The 22196-nt window shown below is 34.2% G+C and overlaps 3 protein-coding genes across 3 annotated transcripts; 2 read left to right on the forward strand and 1 right to left on the reverse strand.

Annotated features, from left to right (window-relative positions):
- Positions 1-1558: 1558 nt before the first annotated feature.
- Positions 1559-5038, reverse strand: LOC120258286 (protein BZR1 homolog 2). Its single transcript, XM_039265647.1, has 2 exons — positions 4612-5038; positions 1559-2663 (listed from the first exon to the last, which is right to left on the reverse strand). The coding sequence occupies exons 1-2, from the start codon at positions 4825-4827 to the stop codon at positions 1872-1874; spliced, it is 1008 nt and encodes a 335-aa protein (XP_039121581.1). The 5' UTR covers positions 4828-5038; the 3' UTR covers positions 1559-1871.
- A 3880-nt stretch (positions 5039-8918) lies between these two features.
- LOC120258283 (heat stress transcription factor A-4b-like) lies at positions 8919-12419 on the forward strand. The gene is made up of 2 exons (XM_039265644.1): positions 8919-9406; positions 10937-12419. The coding sequence occupies exons 1-2, from the start codon at positions 9185-9187 to the stop codon at positions 12062-12064; spliced, it is 1350 nt and encodes a 449-aa protein (XP_039121578.1). The 5' UTR covers positions 8919-9184; the 3' UTR covers positions 12065-12419.
- A 2343-nt stretch (positions 12420-14762) lies between these two features.
- LOC120259486 (gamma-glutamyl hydrolase 2-like) lies at positions 14763-19235 on the forward strand. The gene is made up of 10 exons (XM_039267098.1): positions 14763-15129; positions 15837-15923; positions 16052-16141; positions 16336-16427; positions 16888-16948; positions 17875-17964; positions 18054-18116; positions 18202-18290; positions 18832-18918; positions 19027-19235. The coding sequence occupies exons 1-10, from the start codon at positions 14803-14805 to the stop codon at positions 19058-19060; spliced, it is 1020 nt and encodes a 339-aa protein (XP_039123032.1). The 5' UTR covers positions 14763-14802; the 3' UTR covers positions 19061-19235.
- Positions 19236-22196: the final 2961 nt, after the last annotated feature.

Here is a 22196-nt window from a genome sequence, read left to right on the forward strand (position 1 = left end):
GAGTATATATATATTGAATATTTTATAAAAACACTTCAAACCAATAGTCTATAGTTGGAAATTTAGAAGCTATGTATTTGAGGATTTAAATCATGTTTTTGTAATTAATTATCCTTATGTTGGTGTCTGGTTTTTAAAAATTTAAAATTTTAACTTGAAAAACATTGAGAAAATTCTCTGGCTGATTTAAATTTTTTTTTTCTTTAAATCATTTGAGCCTCCTGCTTCTCTTTGCGTACAGAATAAAAAGAATATAACAAACACTACATAGTATAGTGGTATGTTAATTGGATAGTGAATTGACTTACCCAAAATCAAATATCTAGGATGACAGTATTATTATAATACTATGCATATATTATAGATACTATATAAATACTAAAATGGTACTGTTTATTTACTATTTATTAGTCCACTGTGGGAGGATGCCGTTTCCCTCCTTTCCAGGATAGCAGAGCGGGGAGATTTATTAACTTGATTTGGTTCCTAAAATATCTTCTAGGCGTGCACATGGTAAAAATCTAATTATCTCATGTGACATTTGACCAAATTAATAAATTTTTAAGAGATTATTAAGGTACCGTAATTAATGCACTTTTATATTTGTCTGTCCCTTGATGTCCCATTGTGGAACAGTGCTTGTCGTCTTTGTCAAATAATAATAATAATAATAATAATAATAATAATAATAATAATAATAACAGCTTAAAAGAATGGGTTCTGATGAATGTAGTCGAAAATTTTAATTTTATCCCCGCATAAATACTAACTATTTTGTATATAACCCTGAAAATTGTACAGTTGCGCATATCTTGCGAAACCAAGGATGGCCACTTTCCATTTGAAAATAATCAAACTTACTTTGCATGTACAGCCCAGCAACAAACGATGCGTGATGTTATTGAATATTTATTGAATATTTATTGGATATTTAGGCCTTGGATTGGTTTTTAAAAAATATTTTTTTCAATTTAATAATTTTTTTTAAAAAAAAAATGTCTTTTCATAGTAAATTAAATATTTTTTTTATTTTATGTTTGAATTAATTTTTCTGTAAAAACAGAAGCCGTAAAAATAAGTTAAAAAACAGATTTTGTTTGAAAAAAAAAACTGTTTTTAACAATTTTTTTACAACTTTTGCTTTTGCAGAAAAACCAATACAAATAATTTTTTTTGAACCCATGAATGTTTAACTTATAAAAAAACACTTCTGAGTTTTTTTAAAAACTAATCAAAACAAACCCTTCAATGCCAAACCAGTGAAATCTAAATTTATTTATTTTTTAATAAAATAGATAAATTATAATTCATTAAAAAAAATAAAGAAAACGAGCAAAAGCCAAAGAGTACAATAAACATAACAGCATTAAAGTTGTGTTATTCACAAAACAACAAATAAATCAACAAGTAAAAGGTGAACTCTCATCAGATTTCATAATCTAACAATAAGCCTACTAACTGAAGAAAAATCACTAGACAGCTTTTCACTTCTGCTAGTTTGTAAGGAAGTCAACAAGTTCATCAATAGTAATACTTCCCTTGCTAAAAGAACACTGCACAAGACCTTAATGCACAACGTTAAATTAATCAAACAAAATCGAAATCAATTCCCAAATCAAGCATCCAAATTTGCCATGAAAAAAGAATTAGAAAAGGAATATCAATATCATTTTAACTAATAAATAACTGCTGGCACCCTAAGAAAACAGAATTGTAAGAAGTGCAGGTAGTATAAGAGAACCAGCTAGTATATACCACATTACCATTGCCTCACATTTCTGCAGCATTACAATGTCAGGGCATTCATCTTGCTCTGTTACAGGACATCCCTCTCTATCCATTTATCAACAACAGCATGATAAACAAACAGCTTATAATTGGGTAACAGACCTTGTCTTTGAGCTTCCAAGAGTTAGCTCCAGCTCATCAGATACACATTCCTCATGAATCCTCTCCCCTTCCCATGGCTTTACCACAGTTGGAGCAGGAAGGTTGCCATTACTGCTGCTTCCAAATGCAAACTCATCAGACATCTGGACATCAGGCCCAACAATAACTGGGGAGCATGTCCCACTCTGTCCTGGAGTCCACATCTGGGAACTGGAAGAACCCATTGTAGGCAATCCCCCAAATGGATTGGATGAGACAAAGCTAAAGGTGGGTGATGAAGAACCTCCACTTGGTATTTGGAGCCCTGCTAGCCATCCAGCTGAATCAGGAATGGTTCGTCGGCCGGGGCTCGGAGGAGTGGAGGATGCTGGTTGGAAAGTGTAGTTAGCACCACCAGCCCATGAAGCCTGTGCTGCAAGGTCATCCCAGTCAGTTTTCATCCGTGGTGTGCGAGCAGTAGGAGAACTCAAAGGTGGTGTAACAGGTGCACTTATGGAACCTCCATGCATGTAAAGGTGGTAGTAATGGTTAGGATGCTTATAGGATGAGGTTGATGAGGCAAGATTTTTAAGCCATGGAATGAGGGAAATGCCATCAGTGACATTGTTGGTGTTGTTGGCATTGGTGATGTAGGATGAAGAAGCAGGGCTAGCAAAGGATGATGATGCAGGGCTTGGGTTATATGATGTACAGGGGCTTGGCTGGTATGATGAGCAAGGGCTAGGTGAAGCTGAGGCTCCAACCACCTCCATTGGTTCCATTGGTTTGCATCCCTGCAACAACATAAACAAAGTCATGTGAGTTTTTGATTGAAAAGAAGGAACATGATGCAAAATATATAGCTCAATGGCAATTCACTTCCAATGAGTACATAAGGTAAAAGAATTCATAATAATCTTTGATGCTGCATCTTTGTACATATTGTACAAGAAATTACAAGTAATTCAACCTTATTAAATCAATTATTTTAAGTAAATGTATAAATCTGAAATAATGAACTTCTAATAGACACCAAAGCAAGCTATTCTGCAGCCATTACTTAAGCAACACCTTTTTTTTTTTTAAGCAAACAACTCCTAAAAAATCACATATTTACATAGAAAATCCCGAAGTCCTCATTTTCGCATGTGACCCAATGAAATCTTCTAGATATGTGCAAAAAGCAACTAAAGAGTTATACTCCAACTAGAGCAAAGATTCAACTCCAGAGACTTTAATACAATAATCAAGAATTCAGAAAGAGTTTTCCATAAACACCAGAGATTTCTTGAAGGCATTTCCCAAAACACCATATAAAAGTACTCCCAAGTAAACATTGCAACAGGGGAGAGCAGCATCAGCAACAACAACAACAACTGCAGAGGTTGGCAGGACGGTTATTTTCAGCCAGTGGACACAAGCAAACGTCAACCTCATCCACAGAGTACCCCCCATCAAGGCCCATACCTTCTCCCACTCAACCCCATTGGTCCCCACTCATTCCAATCAGATTTTCAAAATAACAATAACAATAACAAACACCAAAATTAAAACTTTATATGCAGCAATTATAAATGTCACAGGAGTATGCATGCATAAATAATAATAACAATAATAATAATAATGATTTAAAAAAAAAAAAAACTCATTTCCATTTTACATGAACGCGGCAATGAAACACAAACATTTGTAGATATATAAAATAAAAATTAACATTGTGTTACGTGTATGAAAAAAATAAAAATAAAAACTGAATTAAAATAATAAAAGCATGATAAAGGGCAAAGAGAGTGAAGGGAAATCAACGCCATCACGCGTCCCACGCCATTCCACCACTAAAATTGAAAACTTTTTTTCCGGAATGGCATTCACGTGACCACCCTCCAACGCCTGAAAAAAGCAGCAAAAGAGCCAGCCCCGCAAAGTCTTCGACTCGCGTGCCCTGGGATTCCCATTGAGGGGTATTTCAGTCACTACAGTGATTTCAAGATCACTTCTAGGTGTAGCCTTCTGGTGGTGACACAGGGAAGACATGCCTCAAGTTCAAACCTAAATGTCAGAACTACCCTTTTTTTTTCGGATTTTTTACTTGCTTCCCCTTATGAAATACTAAATTTGGTTAGCTTTAGTTTTTGCAACGTGTGAGGTACAGGGTTTCATTTAAAAACCTTAATTTATTTATTTTTTTAATGTTTTTTTGTCGATTCAGAGTCCTAAAAATCACTTATTCCACCACTGTCAGTCACTAAAGATACAAGTCAAAGGATATTATGCGGTTGATTTTGACTCGACCGTAATTTACAAAGCAACCCTTCAAAATTTCTAAATTTAATGATAATTTTAAAATCAAACTGAAACAGGAAGGGAAAAGCAAGTGATTTCCCAGAAACTAAAGTGTAATAACCAAAATTCAGCCGCTAACGTACACGGAAACAAAGGCCATAAACTCTATTACCAAAATAGATTAAAAATAATAATAATAATAATAGACCAACTAATAATTTCCAAGAAGTTACCGGGAGATAGTAAAAAAAATAAAATAAAATCCAATGATTATAACGCATGCCAAAATAATGGCTCAAATCAGCAGCAAATCACTCACTATCCAGCTAACATGCGCACAATTTGAAAAAAAAAAATTATAATAATATTTTTTTTTTTAAAAAAAAAAAGGAAGAGAAAAAGAAGTGTAGATGGGGATGGAGGTCCAATGGAGATGGAGAGATGAAGAAGAAGGGATACCTTGCGGTAAGTGGTGCCGTCCTCCTCGACGGTCCAACCGGCCTCGTTGCAAACGGCTTTGAGGACCTCGTTGTTGTCGCAGTGCTTGGGGAGCTTGTAGTTGCCGTACATCCGAAGGCCGGAGTAGATCTTGGCGGCGATCGCCCTCCGCCGTCGTTCCCTCCGCTTGTTGTTCTCCCTCTCCTTCCACGTCGGCATCCTCGAACCCGACGTCATCTTGATCTTCTCTTCCCCCAACCCCGAGTCCTTCGAATCCGATCCCTCGCTTGAGTTTCACTGAAGACGAAGAGAGGTTGCGATCTCGTGGCGACGGCGGAGGACTGAGTGTTGGGCCGGTTTAAAGAAATGGTGGCATTAAATGCAGCTCGGACCATCAGAAAAAGCCCACGGAATTGTGTGAAATTACGAGATTGCCATTGGGGGCAGAGAGATTGGAAGGAGAGTGAGGTGAGGGAGAGGGGTGGGTATGATGGGGAATGAGGAGGGGGACATGAAGCCGTCTCGCACGTGCGAAGGCTTCATTCGCGGGAACAAAGAGGGAGGAGAGAAAATGAGTTTATGAGTGCTTATCCCGAGGCATCACCCAAATCACAGACAGAATAATGATCATGTAGCTGTGGTAGAGTTTGGGAGGCGACGCAAGCCTCGCCCCCTCCTGTCTTTTTTTATTAATTGAGGTTTTTTTTTTAATAATAAAATATGCTAATTTGATTTATAAATAGTTATTTTTTAGTGTCAATTATCTTGTTATATTTTTTTTTTCTCTTTCAATTAATTGGGAAATATTAAGGAACTTAAAACTAATCATTAATGATCCAGTATGCTAAAAAAAGTTTTAATTATTTTTATGTATAAATAAACCAAGAAAATATGTGAAGTGAATTTTTATTTTTATTATTTTTTAAAAGTGTTTATGTCAAATAGATTTGTGGTTAAAACTTAAATAATAAACAATCTTATTATATATATTATTTATATATATATATATATGAAATTGATCAATTAAAGATGATATTTATTAATAATTATTGGAGGGAATGAAATTGATATTGGATATCTTTGAACTAAAGTTCAGAGCATGAAAATAACATGTTAAAAAACAATTATAGGTATGTTAATTGTAAAATTATAAGTAATGTTCAATTAATTTATACAAATATATTTGTACACCACAATTTGTCTCCTTAAACCAATTTAGCACACATTCATCTTCAATTTTGTGATTCCAATTAATTACTTAGTTAATTGCTATTAATTTGTTTATATGCATGCACTCACAAAGTCACAAGATCTCTGATCAAATCCAAAATTTCCAAATATTTATTTCAAAAACATTTTGTTAAAGTCATTTCCAAAATTCAAAATCAGCCTGTCAGATATTTTATTTGAAAATTATAATTTTTTAAATTCATACAAAAATCTACAAATTCTTGGAAATTGTGTTTTGTTTTGCTCAGTTTAAGATTTTTAAATATTAACAAATAATTGAATGCAGTTAGAAACAGTGAATGTCCATCTGTGCCTACACACACAGAAATTACTCTAGTGTTAGTAACATGAAAATTTATAATTTTAGAAAATAATAATTAACAAATATAAAATACTCGTAAATACTCAAGCAAGCTAGCTGTACTAATAATCCGCCAAAAAGTATCTTTTGAATGGTTTAAATTTTTTTTCTAAATTTTATTTGTATTAATTTTATGTCAATCTATCTCATCTGATATATTTTATATGGTTTGATAGTTTATTTATATTATTAAAAAATGTGCTAATTTATACTTATTTTTCACTAATATAACACAACAATAATAGCATAATAGTCTCTTGTCTCAAAATCCTGAAAACATCATTTTCTTAATAACTTGCAACTTTATAAAAAGACAAGCATTATTTAACAAACATGTAGATACGGGGTTACACTAATTATAGTAGTTTACCGACTTTTTAATGACAAATCCTCTCTTGTCATGTAATTTTAGAGAAAAAAAAATATTATTTTTCTCGCATGAAACCCACGCAAAGGCAATCAAATAATAACAATAAACATGACTAGTTCTCTAATGTACAATACATGAACAATCTTGATAATCAGTGCTATGAGAGTATTTTTTTAAAAAAAGTGGATGAACCACATTCATTAATAAAAAAAGAGTTAACAAAAACAAAAGAAGCCATAGGCTCTACAAAAAGCAACCAACCACGAAGTGGAAAGAAGAAAAAAAAAGCCAATAGGGAGGGCAAACATAAGGACCTAAAAGAGGAGGAAATCCTTCAGCCCAACAGAGAGTAAAATTTTCAACCCTTATATATTTGCACTGTTTACAGTTATTAATATGAAAAATGAATGTATTTAAATAAACATGCATAAACAAAACAATAAATACAAGGTGTTTGAGTCAAAGGTCGAGTTTGAAGCCTCCTTTTTTAAAATATATTATTTATATCTTAAAAAACAGAGGAAAAAAACAATAAAATCATGAAATTAGCTTATTCACACAAATCAAATTGGATAAAATGGGTTTAAAAAAAAGGTTGGAACACTATGTGCGTAGATAATGTGTTGTGATGGATAAATGATTGGTATAGTGTTGTTCAACAAAAAAATCCTAGTAACCATCATGCATCTCACCAACCTTGAAACTAAAGTCAGGCTCTCATTTGAAGAAATTAATCAAATGCGTGTGGATAGAAGCCTCTATTATACTACAGAGAATGACACTTTATCTGTCTGTGTGCCTTGCAATCCAAGTTTTCTTATTTTTCATAAATTTATTTCAATTCGTCAGATTTAACTTATCTTAATCTTTGATTTATTAATGTTTTTAAGAACATAATTTTTTAAATTAGTTTGACAATATACCGAAACTTTAATAATAAAATAGTGGCCGTTTTTTCCCATACAAACTTTGCTTTACAATTTTATTTTTTATTTTTTTTTATAAATTTACTTCAGTTTGTCAGATTCTATTTTTTTTAATCGTTCATTTGCTGAGACCATGAATTTTAAAACAGTTCAAAATTATACTGAAACTCTAAAAAAAAAATAGTGGGTGTGTTTTTTTTTCCTATACAATGACTCAAACTTGAAATCACTCCCTGTTGGAACCAACCCTGCTGGTTATTATTATGTTTTCATGTCTCTAAAATTTTTATTGTATTTCATAACAGTATTATGAGATTTACAAATAAAAAGGACTGCATCTAGCCCCATAACTATAAAATATTTCATCACTAGATAGTCTAGTAAAAATCACCATGAGTGATATAAGGTCGAATCCTTTATAGTATAATGTACAATATATTGTAAAAATATGGTATTGGGACTATTCACTCACTGTTCATATGGTCCTTTGTGGGTGAAACCGTATTCTCCACCCCTCCAGGGTTGTAAGGCAAAGGATTTACCATTAAGAGATTGTGACCATTGATATATCATTTTGGGCGTATATGTCATGTCTATAATTACCCAGCGTATTAGTTCGTCCTATATAGTAAATCTCTGGGAGTATTAAATAATTATAACTGGTGGACCATCGTATTTGTCTGTCTCTTTGACATTCCGACGAGGCTTGTCTCCTAGCTTAAAAGTAAAATTCACCACTTAAAATTATAGGGAAAAAAAAACATAAACAGTGAGATAAGATGACTGGAAAACACGTTAATAATTTAAAACAATAATTTATCCTTTTAATAATAATAATAATAATATAACTTGAAAAAAAAAAGACAGCAAAAAAGTCACCCAATTTTTTCAGGTAAATTTTTCCAGTGAGTACTTAAGTTTGGCCTTACATCAGTTTGAGCGCTAACTTTCAATTTGTATCAAAATGAGTATCAAGCTTTAATTTCATTTCTCCAATCGGGTAATTGGAGATTTCCGGTGAATTTTTGGTGACGTGGACACCAAAAAGCTTACGTGGATGCCCTGGGTCCACGCCACCGACTCACCAACTCATTTTATGTGGACAAAAAAACATCACATTAATTTACAATAGCTGATATGTACATCCTACGTGGATAAAAAAACACCACATTGGTTTAGTAGCTGATTTGGCGAGTCAATAACGTGGACCCAGGGCAGCCAAGCAAACTTTTTAAGCATCTACATCACCTAAAATTCACTGAAAATTCTCAATTATCCTGTCAGAGAAATGAAATTAAAGTTTAGTGCTTATTTTAATATAAATTGAAAATTATTACTCCCAAACTGATATAAAGCCCAAACTTAGATGCTCACACACGAAAAATTTACCCCAATTTTGTCACTCGTAACCACCGGAGAAACAATAAGCAGCTTAAAACTTGAAACCTGGGAGTCAAACAGGAAGCTGCTCTCTTACTCGCTTGGCCTTTCTAGAAATTTCCACGTTTCCCCCCAGCACCGCCTCCACTTCCAGAAAACCAACCGCGGAAGTCGTCCAAAGATAGAAACGAAGGCAAAATCCCCCACTTCCCGGAAAACAACTCAACTCACATCCTTTTTATCCCTTCTTCGAAGATCTACGCATTTCCAAACCCTTCTTTAATGGTTGTTGGCCGCTGATTCCTAGGGTTTTGGGATTGGGGCCAGATGGACGGGTCTCATGGAACCTCAGCCTCGACTTCTCCAGCGCCGTTCCTCACTAAGACCTACGATATGGTCGATGATCCGGCGTCGGACGCTATCGTCTCGTGGAGCCCGTCGAGTAGCAGCTTCGTCGTTTGGAAGCCGCTCGAATTCGCCCGTGACCTTCTCCCTAAGTACTTCAAGCACAACAACTTCTCCAGCTTTGTTCGTCAGTTGAATACTTATGTAAGTGATGATCTAAATTTTGAAATTTGAGCTGGATTTTTAGATGTTTGGAGTTTTATTTGTTCTTCTGTGTCTGATTTATTAGCTTTGAAATTGAATGAGAATAGGAATTGATTTTGATTTTGATTTTGATGACAAACCAGTGGATTGAATGGTATTTCTAGCATTTTAATGGAATCTGGTTCTTGGGCTATAGTTTACTGTGGAAAATCAATGAGAAATCGAAAGGCTTTTCTGCTTGGTAGCTCAGTTTTCAGTCACGTATGCAGATTGAATCAACTTAGGGTTGGTGATGTTTGGGATGCTGATATATTAGGGGTTGTCTCCTATATCAGTTTAATGGAATCTGGTTCTTAGGCTATAATTTAGTTATCGAGAATCAATAGGAAGTTGAGATGCTTGACTACTATAAATCAAGTTTATTCTTTCTCACTGTTTACAGTAGATAGGATGTGAACTATTTTTTGATCCAATTGAAGTGGGTATCTATGATACCCACCCTCGCTTGCATTGTTTACAATACTAGTGATCGAATAATGTACCGGGGTGTTCTTGTATCTTATTGGAATCTGTGTCTTGGGCTATCATAAAACATTGAGAATCAAATAGAAGTTGAGATGCTTGCTGCCTTTTTATTTGTTAGCACTGTGTACAATTAATGTGTATCAATGCCTGAGTTTTGGGTACAAACAATGTTTCAATATGCTTGATGCGTAAAATCTACAATCTGCAAATTCAAAATTTAAACCCTTCATTTATGTTGGATTGTTTAGAAGACTGGTGTTCATTTTGTGTCCAATATACTGAGTATTTTACCATGTTAATTGTTAATTGATTCAGGTTCTCAGGCTATATTTTAATGTAGAGAACCAGGAAAAGCTGTGATGCTTATTTTCTTTGAAGCTTATTCTTCAGTGTTCTTTATGAAGAATATGTTTGTTTGCAGAAAGCTACTTCACTCTTGTGCCTGAGTCAATTTAATAGCTGTAATCAGCTTATCTGAAGTCAAACCCCAACCTTTAAATATCACTGTTCTTCTCATTCTCATTTGATAAATAGGATCAGGTACATGGATTTTAGGGAACTATTACCTTGGAGAGAGATTCAGTGTATCACATCCATTATCAGGTTCTTGGGATTTTCTATTCGAATCGTAGATGATGGGAATCAATTGCAATTGATGCCCCTATAAGCACGTTATTTAGCTTCTTACTCTCGTGTCATTTTTAATTTTAAAAATATTTGGAGATCAATTTTGTGTGCTTAAATAATCTTGTGTCATTTTTAATTTTAAAAATATTTGGAGATCAATTCTGCTTTCTTAAATAATAGATCATGCCTCCCTCTGTGGATGAGGCTTGATTTGTGAAGTTTGCTAACTTTAGAAAGCAGCAACCTTAGTTTTTCTTTTTGTTAGAGAAAATTGGTTTAGATATTGTTATGATTGTTGTTTTTTTTTTTCTTCACAATATTTGAATTTCTTGTTTGATTAATTTATGTTGTGTTATGAATATATATGTATATACTCAGGGCTTCAGAAAAGCTGATCCTGATCAATGGGAGTTTGCAAATGAGGAGTTTGTAAGAGGACAGAGGCACCTCTTAAAGAATATTCACAGACGCAAGCCAATCCATAGCCGTTCTTTGCCCCAGAGTACATTCGGGCATTTGACAGATGCTGAAAAGCAAGATCTTGAGGAGGAGATTGAGCGGCTAAAACATGATAAGGGCATCCTCATTTTTGAGCTTCAGAAATACACCCAAGAGCAGCATGGCATGGAAAGGCATATGCAAAATTTAGAGGAGAGGTTGCATACAGTGGAGCAGCGTCAGAGACATTTGATATCTTTCTTAAGTAAAACTGTACAGGGGCCTGGTTTTCTGCCTGATAGCTTCTATCAGTCTGATATCCATCACAAGAAGAGAAGATCACCTAAATTTGACTATTTCCTTGAGGATAGCATCGCAGAAGAGAATCAGATTGTAGAGTTCCAGTCTTGGAGTTTGGAGAAACAAGACACTGGACTTATGCAGGCTTTTGACATCGAACCTTTTGATAAGATTGAATCATCTTTGAATTCCTTGGAGGCTTTTTTCCGCAGTGTTAGCGAAGCCTCTGGCGGGGATATGTGGTATGATGATAGAATGCCTTCTCAGCCTTCTGGGATGGTTCTCACTGAGGTGAATGCATCATCTGAGGAGACTGATGTTAATATGAGACCATCATCACCTAAACTGTTTCCTTCTTCCCCTTGTTTGGGAGATATCCATTCCTCTCCAGAGCTGGCAGAGTCAACTAGTAATGTTGGAAGCCCCAGTTTGCCTACAATAGAAAGTCACAAAGATACACGTAATAAGATTTCTGAGATAGATGTCAATTCTGAGCCCACTGGTCATGAGGATCATTCATTCACAAATCAAGCAAATGAAACTCCTCCTGCCCAGCAGGCTGGGGTGAATGATGTATTTTGGGAACAATTTCTCACAGAAACTCCAGGTTCATCTGAAACTCAAGAAGTTCAGTCAAAAAGACAAGATGCAGAAACAGATAGAAGTCTAGGAAAGACGACAGAAAAGGTGAACATATGGTGGAACAAGAAGAATCTCGATCATCTTACGGAACAGATGGGACACCTCACTCCAACTGAGAAAACATAATGGCAGATTTTTTCCCCTGGTATATATACTTCTGGTTGTTTACTATTATAGCCTAATGGTCTTGTGCAAGTTGAATGGTAATGTATTTCCTGATTCTTCCTTGTATATAAGGAGTTTCCTGCTTCCTTCCCCATAATCCTTTTCTTTTAACTGTATTTGTTGTTGTACTAGTATCATTGTTCTTTTGTCAAATTTGTTGGTTCATAGATACATTTAGCCACTTGCAAAGTTTATTGCCTCAGTTTACCTTGACCTCCTTGTGATGAAAAGTGTAGTTCATTTAGATTCTTGTGTATTTCCTTAAACAGCTATTTATGTTCATGATCTGAATAAGACTGAATATGCTGTGGTATTATATTCTGAAATTCATTAGCAAAAACAAATTAGGATGACAAATAGAACCATTTCATCAACATGATTTCTTAACTTGTTTCTGTTTATGAATCTTGGCAGTACAGGGAATGTTTTAGATTACCAGGCAATTTGTTGTATCATGTTGTATAATCTGGGTTGTGTATATTGAATGCTGAAATCTTATAATGGCTCCCCAAATGCTTTCCCATACATTTCTCAAGGTCATCACTGTCATCGTATTTAAACAAATATTTCAATGATACAAATATTTCAATAATACGTAACTTGTACACGAAAAAAAAAAAAAAAATTTGATGTCAAAAGCTATCAATAGAGGATGAAATGTATCGACACTTTGATACCTTAAATAATATCTGCTAATTGTAGCGACTGCTCATGGTAATATTTACAATCTTAAATTTATATGTTCAATGCCTTTTAGATTCTTAGTTGATCAATATTTTGTGTACTTGTTGGCCTTATTGGGTACTTCTCAAACAATGTATTAATGCCTCAAACTTCATCGAGTATGGAATCTTTGACGTCCACTGTGCAAGGTCCATTGATATGCATCTTGGTTATTCCGCTGATTGCTGAATTTCTGATCTACATGCCTTGTAACTTTGCCCAATTATAAGTCGGAATGCTGATAAATTTATGCAAAAGTGTTTGGTTTCCTTCAGTTGGCTTAATGTTTTCTCAGGTGTTGTCAATCCGGAGAGTTGTCTTCTCTTATAACTACTCTATATACTCTTTTCTTATTTTATTTTATTGTTGGTTGTAGATGTTCTCTGATTGAAGTGTTGTAAGTGGTGTAGTTTGCATTTCAATGTCTCAAACGCCAGATATTTGTGTTCATTGTGCAAGGACTATCTATGCTAATGTTTTTTGACAAGAGGAACAGACAGTCTGAAGACCTGTTAAACTGTTAGGGGCGTGCATAAGCTTCGGTAGGGTAAGTAGGGGTGGAGTCTACGCACACATGAGTGCTGGGACCACTCACACACAACTACCGCTTACATCTCCCAGAAATGTGCCCTCAACCGAGAATCGAACTCTCACCACTCGATGAAGAGCTCTATCGGTGACTCGTATACCAATAGACCATTTGGTCGTATACCAATATTGGTTGTTCTTTGTATAATAGTGGGTTTCCTTCGAGATGCTAATATTGGTTGTTCTTTGTATAATAGTGGGTTGTTCTTTGTATAATAGTGGGCTTCCTTCGAGATGCCTTATTGCTTTGTTTAGTGATATGTTAGGAGGCTATCGGAACTCTTTTGTTCCTCCGTAAGTCCTCAAAATGTTAAGTTTTTAAATAAAATGCATTTAATTAATTACTTTTATTAATATTAAACAATAACAAAGCTTTTACAATTAATAAATTAAAAAATATTTCATAAAAAATTAAGAAGAAATAAACAAGCCATTACAAACATGGTTTCAGTATCTCTCACAACTTTCAACTACCCAAAAAAATGTTGTCATTAGTTAAAACGCCATATTATTAATTTATTTTTAAATCAAAATAAAAATAACTCAAAATTTTATTTTAAAAAATTATTAATATATTTTTCTTATTCACTTATTTTCAAATGGTGACTCCTAAAGAACTCATAATAAATTTGTCTATAAGGTCTCGTGTAGCTGGTTAGTCTGGAACAAAAAGTAAAGACATATCACTTACATTGGTGTAATTGGTGTGAGTTAGTGATTTGGTGAGCTTGTGTGAGCTCGCAAGTGTGAGGTTTAGTTTTAATGAGATCACACATATATTTATTTTAAATTTTATAAATATAAATAAAACACAAAATCTCAATTTTTACATTGGAAGAGAATCCACTAAAAAACAAAGTGTTATCACACAAACACTTACAATCCGTTATTTCATTTAAATTTTTAAATATAAATAAAAACACAAACTCTCAACTATTACATAGAAAGAGAATCCACTAAAACTATCACATATGCAAACACTTGCAATCCAATATTTTTTTTTATAAATTTTATAAATATGAATAAAACATAAACTCTCAATTATTACATTACATTGCAAGAGAATCCATTAAAAAAAGAAAAAAGAAAAAAGTGCTACATGCTCGCGCACACTAGCAAATGCCGGCAGATGAATTTACAACCACAAATCATTGTTGTTTTTGTTTTGTTTTTTTTTAAAAAATGAAAAGTATATATTTAAAAAAGTTTCATACTCCTTTTTAAATTTGGCAGGAATAGATGTCCTCCCAAACCCTACACAAGTGTTCCAACCAATTACCAATCGACACGTATTAAAGATTCCAATTACACAGTACCAAAAGTATATAACGATTCAAAGCGGGAGCGAGAGAGACAGAAAGATAGAGAGTGAACCACGCTCTCTGGAAATGGCTTCCAATGTTGGTGCGCTTCTTCTTCTTCTTCTTCTCGCCGTCTGGATAGGCTCTCCGAAGGTCGAATCCCTTGCTCTCCAGGTAGAAGACGACGCCATCTTCCGATCCTCGGATGGATTTAGCTGCCCCTCTCCGGATCCCTTGCTGTACTACCGGCCGGTGATCGGGATCCTGACTCATCCCGGTGATGGCGTCAATGGGAGGCTGAGTAACGCCACGAACGCCTCCAATATCCCTGCTTCCTGTGTTAGGTTCGTCGAGTCGGGTGGCGCTCGCGTCATCCCTATCATCTACAACGAGCCCGAAGATCTCATCATCCAAGTAATCCCCTCTTGCCCCCTTCTCACAAGAAAGAAAGATGCATTTTTTTTCTTCATTTAGATTAAATTCTTTGTGAACTGTTTGATATTAATTTTTGTTGTTATGAATTTTTTTAATAAATTTACGAGAAAAAAATAATTACTTTTAGAACCCACCCTGAAATTTGTCCCAGATTCACAATTACATTGAAGTTTAGTTTTACCAATTGAGTTTTTTTTTTTTTTGATTTGATGTGATTAATCTTGTCAAATTTTCTGTGAAAATGCATTAATTTAGTGGCAAGGAGTGCTCGCGGCAGCTCATATGATTGAAGAATTACATTTATATAAAAAAAAGCAAAATCATCATTTTTTTTTATTTTATTAAATAGAATTTATAAAAATCAAAATAAATGTTATTTTAAAATCCAAAAATAAAAGTTCTTTAACAATTTTAGCTTGATTAGAAGCTGTTAATGGAGGTTTCAGATTGAAGCGTATATGTGGAGTTTTCCAAACCTGGGAAATATATTTAATAATTAATTTAAAAAATCATTAAATTAATGAACATTTCTAACAAGCCACATCATCCTAAATCTTAAATTTATTTTCAGTCTTAAAATCATAAAAAATTGACCGCGGCCAGGACATGATACTAATTATGTTATAGTTAAGAAAATACATGCATGGTTTGGATCGAGTTCTCTACATAACATGGTTTCTACGTAGAAACTCAACTTGGTGAATGGCGTGCTGTTAACTGGTGGATGGGCGAAAACAGGCTTGTACTATGATGTGGCGAAGAAAATTTTTGAGGTATAGATGTTTTTGATTACAAGTTTATCACTGAGAGGGGAAACTGTGTTGAAGTGTAGGTATGGTTAGCTGTGATATGTTTGTTGTGTATAAAAAAGCTACTGATCTTCTTTTTGTCTACTTCCCAGATAGTTTTGGCAAAAAATGATGCAGGGGATCATTTTCCTTTGTTGGCAGTCTGCTTGGGCTTTGAGCTATTGAGCATGTTCATCAGCCAGGTTTTTCTTTTCTTAACTTGAATGTTGATAAATTTCAAGTTTAGCATGCCTTTCAGTTTACAGGACTCCTTTTGACGAGATTGTGTAGATTATTTTTTAAATTCCTAATCTTTTGATTTTGAAGTAATTGATGTTTTCAAGTTCATCTTATTTCATTTCTTGATCTACCTGTGTTTGTGAACAACTGATCATAGAATAATGATATCTGTGAGAGATTTTATGGAGAAATTCGAGCATCTACACTTCAATTCAGTATTTCAGAAACCAATGGAACTCTTTTCGAGAGGTAGGTAGCTGCTGTACAATGTGCCAATTGAAGTATTATTGCTATTACTGAAACAAAACATTCAAAACTTTAAAATTGTTTATGGCTGTATATTTCAACTAAATCCTTATCTACAGCCTTGTGTGGCCGGCATTCCTAGTATTACTTGATAAGAAATTATTTGAATTTTCAATTGATGGCTGGTCTTACAGTCTCTTGTGTATATATATTCAGTGAATTGGGACATTCTGACCTTTTATTGTTTCTCTATGATATGCTTTTATGAACCGTTTGATGCAACGTGATTAATGTGTTTTTAACCTAATTTATGTGCTCTTTGAAGCATGTTTCAGTTGCCATCAGATTACTTAATTCATTCAAGCTCTTCTGTTTTCTATTCCTTTGTTTAGTAATATTATTTGAATTGTTATATTCTGCTTACATTGAGTTTTTTTTATTTTTATTATGTACAATGTTGAAGATTTCCTCCAGATTTATTGACTAAGATGAGTAAAGAATGCCTTGCCATGCAAAATCATTTGGTGAGTTGAATAAGAACACTATGTTGAATCTTTATAGGGCCATTCATATTGCATGAAGTGTAATATTATCTTTTTCACTTTTTTTGCTAGTATGGTTTTTTTTTCTTTTGTTTTTTTTATCCATGCATGTAGATTTAGGCCTTGTTTAGATTGGCTTTTAATATAAATGCATATAAGTGAATCTTCCACCGTCCGATAATTATCATTTACCTGTCAAAATTCAGGGAGATGCTATTGTTAGACATGGCATATATGGGTGTTGGGATTAAGATGCAATGTACTGGTGCACATCACTAAAGAATATATATATATATATATATATATTTGTAATAACGTTATTTTTTACAGAGAACACTTAAGAACCAAGAAAAAAAAAAGTTGGCTCTTGAATAATCAAAAGGCATATTTTGTTTGGTTACTTGCCATTTTTCAGTTGTCATTGTTAGCTGCAAACCGAAGACTAAATTACTACAATGTTAACAACAAACAGCATAGTCCATTTGAGAATGGAGCCATGTGTGAAGAAACGAGAACAAAAGAAGAAGACAATATATCATAATAAATCAATATATTATGAAAGCAGCTACACACTTGCAGATATTACAAACATAGATTCGCCTAGTATGTGTATAATGTACCCTGACAGCTATATTCCATGTATTTTAGTATGTTTCATATCATAAACATGTCTCCTTATGATTAGTGTCCCACAAAACATAGTTTCCAATGTTGCAAATTTATTGTCTATTACAAATCATACAAGTTGTCGCAACACTTTTGTATGATTTAGCGACTGAACAAAAAAAGGTTCATGACAATGAGCTCCCATTTCAACATAGTTTTTTATGTCACACTTTAGGAGATCTAATTTCTATCAATTGGATTTTGGTAAAAATCTAATTCTGCTGATTGTGGAAATTTGGTAGTTTGGTATCTCACCTAAAAGGTTGCAAGAGAACAGTGCACTGTCAAGCTTCTTCAAGATTCTCACAACCACTGCTGATACCAATAATGAGGTATGCAATATGAATGCCTTTCATTAACTTCCAGCCTAGTGTTGCTTTGACTCGATTAGCCACTGCTAATGTCTGTATTTTTCAATCAGGATTATATTTCTACTGCACAAGCTTACAACTATCCTGTCATTGCGTTTCAGTGGCATCCTGAGGTATATTTTAACCTCCATTCCATTAACTTGATAACTTTGAGGAATTAAACTTAGCAAACCAGAAAATTTTCCTGGCTTGATATAGAAAAATGCTTTTGATTGGGGATCTAATGAAATTCCGCATAGTGAAGATGCAGTTCGAGTTACTCAAAACACTGCCAACTATTTCATCAGGTGATTATTATTGGATTTGCATTGCTTCAGAGCTTTGTTTTTAATTGCACTATTCATTTTTTCTTTCTTCTTTCTTTCTTTTTAAGGGATATTCATTTCTGATATAATCTCATCACTTGATGCCAAATTGCCAATATTTTTCTAGTAACTGGAAATGTTTTCTGTCATTCTACTGGAGACACAAAATTTTTTCTTGATCATGGAAATTCTAGTTCTCCCTTTCATGTAATTTTTGGCTGCAGTTCCCTTGAATACTTCTTAAATTGTAACATTCATAAGTTGTTTTGTATTGTTCCTCAGCTAAATGTTTCTGTTTTTCTGTTCTTATTATAGGAATAATATATATGCAGATGTTTTGCTCTTATTCCTCTTGTGTTTCTCTATATCTGAACACATATCCTTGAAAGAAAATCACTGATTTCTTGTGTCTCAAACTTTACTAATTGATACAACTATAATTATAGGAAAATTGAAACAAACTTGCAATTGAAGTCACTGCTCTTTTTTATTTATTTATTTATTTTATTTATAACTTTTGCAGTGAAGCGCGGAAATCTTCATCCAGACCTGATGATCCAGTGATGTTGCTATCCCATCTCATTTACAATCACAAGCCAGCTTATGCAGGGTAAGGAACACTTTAACTTTCTCTGTTTACCATCAACTTAAAGATTATCGTTGCAATGCTTTTGAGATGCTAATACTTGTGCTTGTTCTTCTCTATGCTTGGCTGCAGTGAAGGATATGATGAAGTTTATATTTTCACATGATGTCTCAATGCACTACGTTTGCTAGGAAATTATAAGGCCCGTTTGAATCATCACGCGGGTGTGCGTGTGTTTTTTATTATTTATTTATTTATTATTAATAATGTTTGAGCTGTACAGAGACTGCTTTTAAATTATACAATTATGTTTAAAGCCATATAGAAATATTTGAGGAATATTCGTTTGTCACTTGGTCTTTGAGGTTTTAAGAGTAAATTTTTTGGGAGGTACCCAAACTTTGACTTTGTATATTTTCGGTATCCCAACTTTGATTTAGATCAAAACGGTTACCCAGCTATGATTCTCTTTCACCGGCAGGCCACCCAAACAATTCCGGCCCATATGTGCTGATGTGGAGGCCGGTTTTTACACACTTAGCCTTTGAAATCCAAGTCATTCTGCCACGTTAGAATAAATTTCCACGTCAGTAAAATACCTTAATTCCATGTCAGCCATGGAGAAACTCACGTGTCGATCAGTGCTCGCCACGCGTCAACAAAGCCCCTTTCGTCTTGAGAATGAAAGAAGGAGACAGTCCTCATTGTTTGGTTTTGGAAACGAGAAGAGTGATGAAGAAGAGGTGATGGTGTTAGCCTTGGTCGTGAGCGAGGAAGAGAAGCTTGTGGTCGCCTGCAAAGTAGAGCTGCAGATGTTTCACAAACTCTAAACATCAAGATATTTACAGACAATATAGGCACAACCAGAGTTGCTAATACAACCGAAAAAGAAAAAAACTTATTGCAATCAATAGACAATATAGGCACACCTACGTGAAACAACAACCACATCTACAACATCAACAGATGAAAAAATAACCCTTGATGCACATCCTGCAAACCCATCATCAAAATTACACAAAAAAAAATAATTACAAAATAAAATCCCTCAAGGTACCAAAAAACATAATGAAAAAAATAACAAAGCCACCAACTAATCCCTTTGTCTTCCTTGCCAGCAATCTCTCGTTGGTGACTTTAAGGACAAATCCATCTTGTTGTGGACCACTCTTGCTCGTCAGGAAAGAGAAAGCAACCTTGCTCACCCTCCATGAAATGGACAACGCTAGCGCGCCGCTCTTTCCCTTGTCGTGGTTGTGCACCATCTCCACCTTCTCTTCTCACCCTATCTCTGTGACAGTGACGAAGAGGAAGAGGAATATTGAGTTTTATTTAGATGACTGGTGTGCTGAATTGGCAAAGAATTTGGGTGATGTGATCTATTGTTAATGTGGTAGATACACGTGGCAGAATGACTTGGATTTCAAAGGTTGAGTGTGTAAAAACCGGCCTCCACATCAGCACATATGGGCCGGAATTGTTTGGGTGGCCTGCCGGTGAAAAAGAATCATAGCTGGGTAACCGTTTTGATCTAAATCAAAGTTGGGATACCGAAAATATACAAAGTCAAAGTTTGGGTACCTCCCAAAAAATTTACTCGAGGTTTTAATATCAAATTCAAATGAAACTTCAATGAAACTCACATATGTTAGTTTAAATTCTTTTTTGAATTAACTCCATGATGATATTAATCCGATCTGAATTTAAACTGATAAAAACTCTAATAATTGGTATTAGAGTCAATTTTCATGGTTCTGACTTGTTTTATTATATTTGGACATGTAATTTTCATAATTACATATTGTTTGAATCTTTTGCATTATATTGTGCATTATTTTCATGTATATTAATTAATAATTATATGTTGATTATAGTAAACATGCATGGAGTTAGGGTTTGTATGACATGAATCCTTTTAATAGGTACGCATGTTTTACAAAATATATTTTGCATGATTTAGGGTTAAACTCATCTTATACAAGTATGCAGCCACGTGCACTGTTCCACACATTACTGCACTGGTTGCCGTTGGGCAGTGCTCGGGTAGTGGTTAGGGATTGTGTGGATCATGTTGGCTGCGTTAGGCTGTGCCTGTGCAATTCGTGGATATGTGGCTCTGGCTGCATTACTACACTTTGCCCGGTTGTGTGATGTCCACGAGCATGGGCTGCACATAGTCGCAACCATGCACGGTCGCATCTGTGCAGTGCGAAGGCGAAGGCGAAGGCACTGTACATGTTGTGCTATCACAGATACGCAAGACTCGCACAATGGAGCGTGGTTTTCCCTGAGCGGGAAGAACCTATGCAAGCCCCAACGTGGCAGCGCTTGGCTGCGCATGCGGGGCTGCTAGGTGCATCCCTGCCGTTAGCGGTGGCCATGCTAAGAGCGGTCTTCAGTGTGTTTATTTTATTATGTTTTATTTTTATTCAATATATTTAAGTAAAATAGAAAAATGGGTGTTTATGCAAAATTCTTTTGTTTAAACATATTGAGTGTGTTTTTGCATATTGAAGCATGTCTATTTATTTATTTATTTTTGAGGGTTTGTTTGTATGAATTATTCGTGCATTAAGTAGATTAATTATAATTAGTATAATTAATTATTTTGTATTGAATTTGTCCATATATATTGTTGGTATGCCATGTGATCGAATGAATTATTTGATAATTATGGAGTGACCACAATATTCATGATTTTATTTTTTTAAAAAATTATAAATTACACATTATGAGTGTAATGGATCACATCTAGTTTAAATGACATGAATTATAATTAATTCTAATTAGTATAATGATTTTTCTCCATAGGATCTTGTTATATTTCTCAAACTTAATTAGGATAAAATAATTAATAATTTTTGTTACTAAGTCTCCCACATGTATTAAGTAGTTTTAATTATTTATTAGCTTTATCAGGTGACAAGTTGTGATTAATTATATTTGATATAATGATTTTTCCCCACAGGGATTGTGTTATATTTACATAATTAATTAGGATAAAATAATGGTTAATTTTTATTTCTTAAGTCGCCCATAGGTATTAAAAAATTTTAATTATCCATTAGTTTTATTGGTGGTTATCAATATATTTTTGTATTTATACCTTTGCCCACAAGTAGATTGTGATAACAAATTGATTCATGTTTTCTTTTCGGTATGGTTTGCATTGGTAAGCATACTAACTTGTTTTATTGCCTTGAATATTAAGAATAATATGTATGTTATTTTGTTTATTGTAGTAGTACAATCAGATGTTTTTGATGAAAAGTGTTATGGTACCATGTTAAGGGGTGATAATT

Source organism: Dioscorea cayenensis, chromosome 4, assembly GCF_009730915.1.
Source record: "Dioscorea cayenensis subsp. rotundata cultivar TDr96_F1 chromosome 4, TDr96_F1_v2_PseudoChromosome.rev07_lg8_w22 25.fasta, whole genome shotgun sequence".
NCBI classification, from domain to species: Eukaryota; Viridiplantae; Streptophyta; class Magnoliopsida; order Dioscoreales; family Dioscoreaceae; genus Dioscorea; species Dioscorea cayenensis.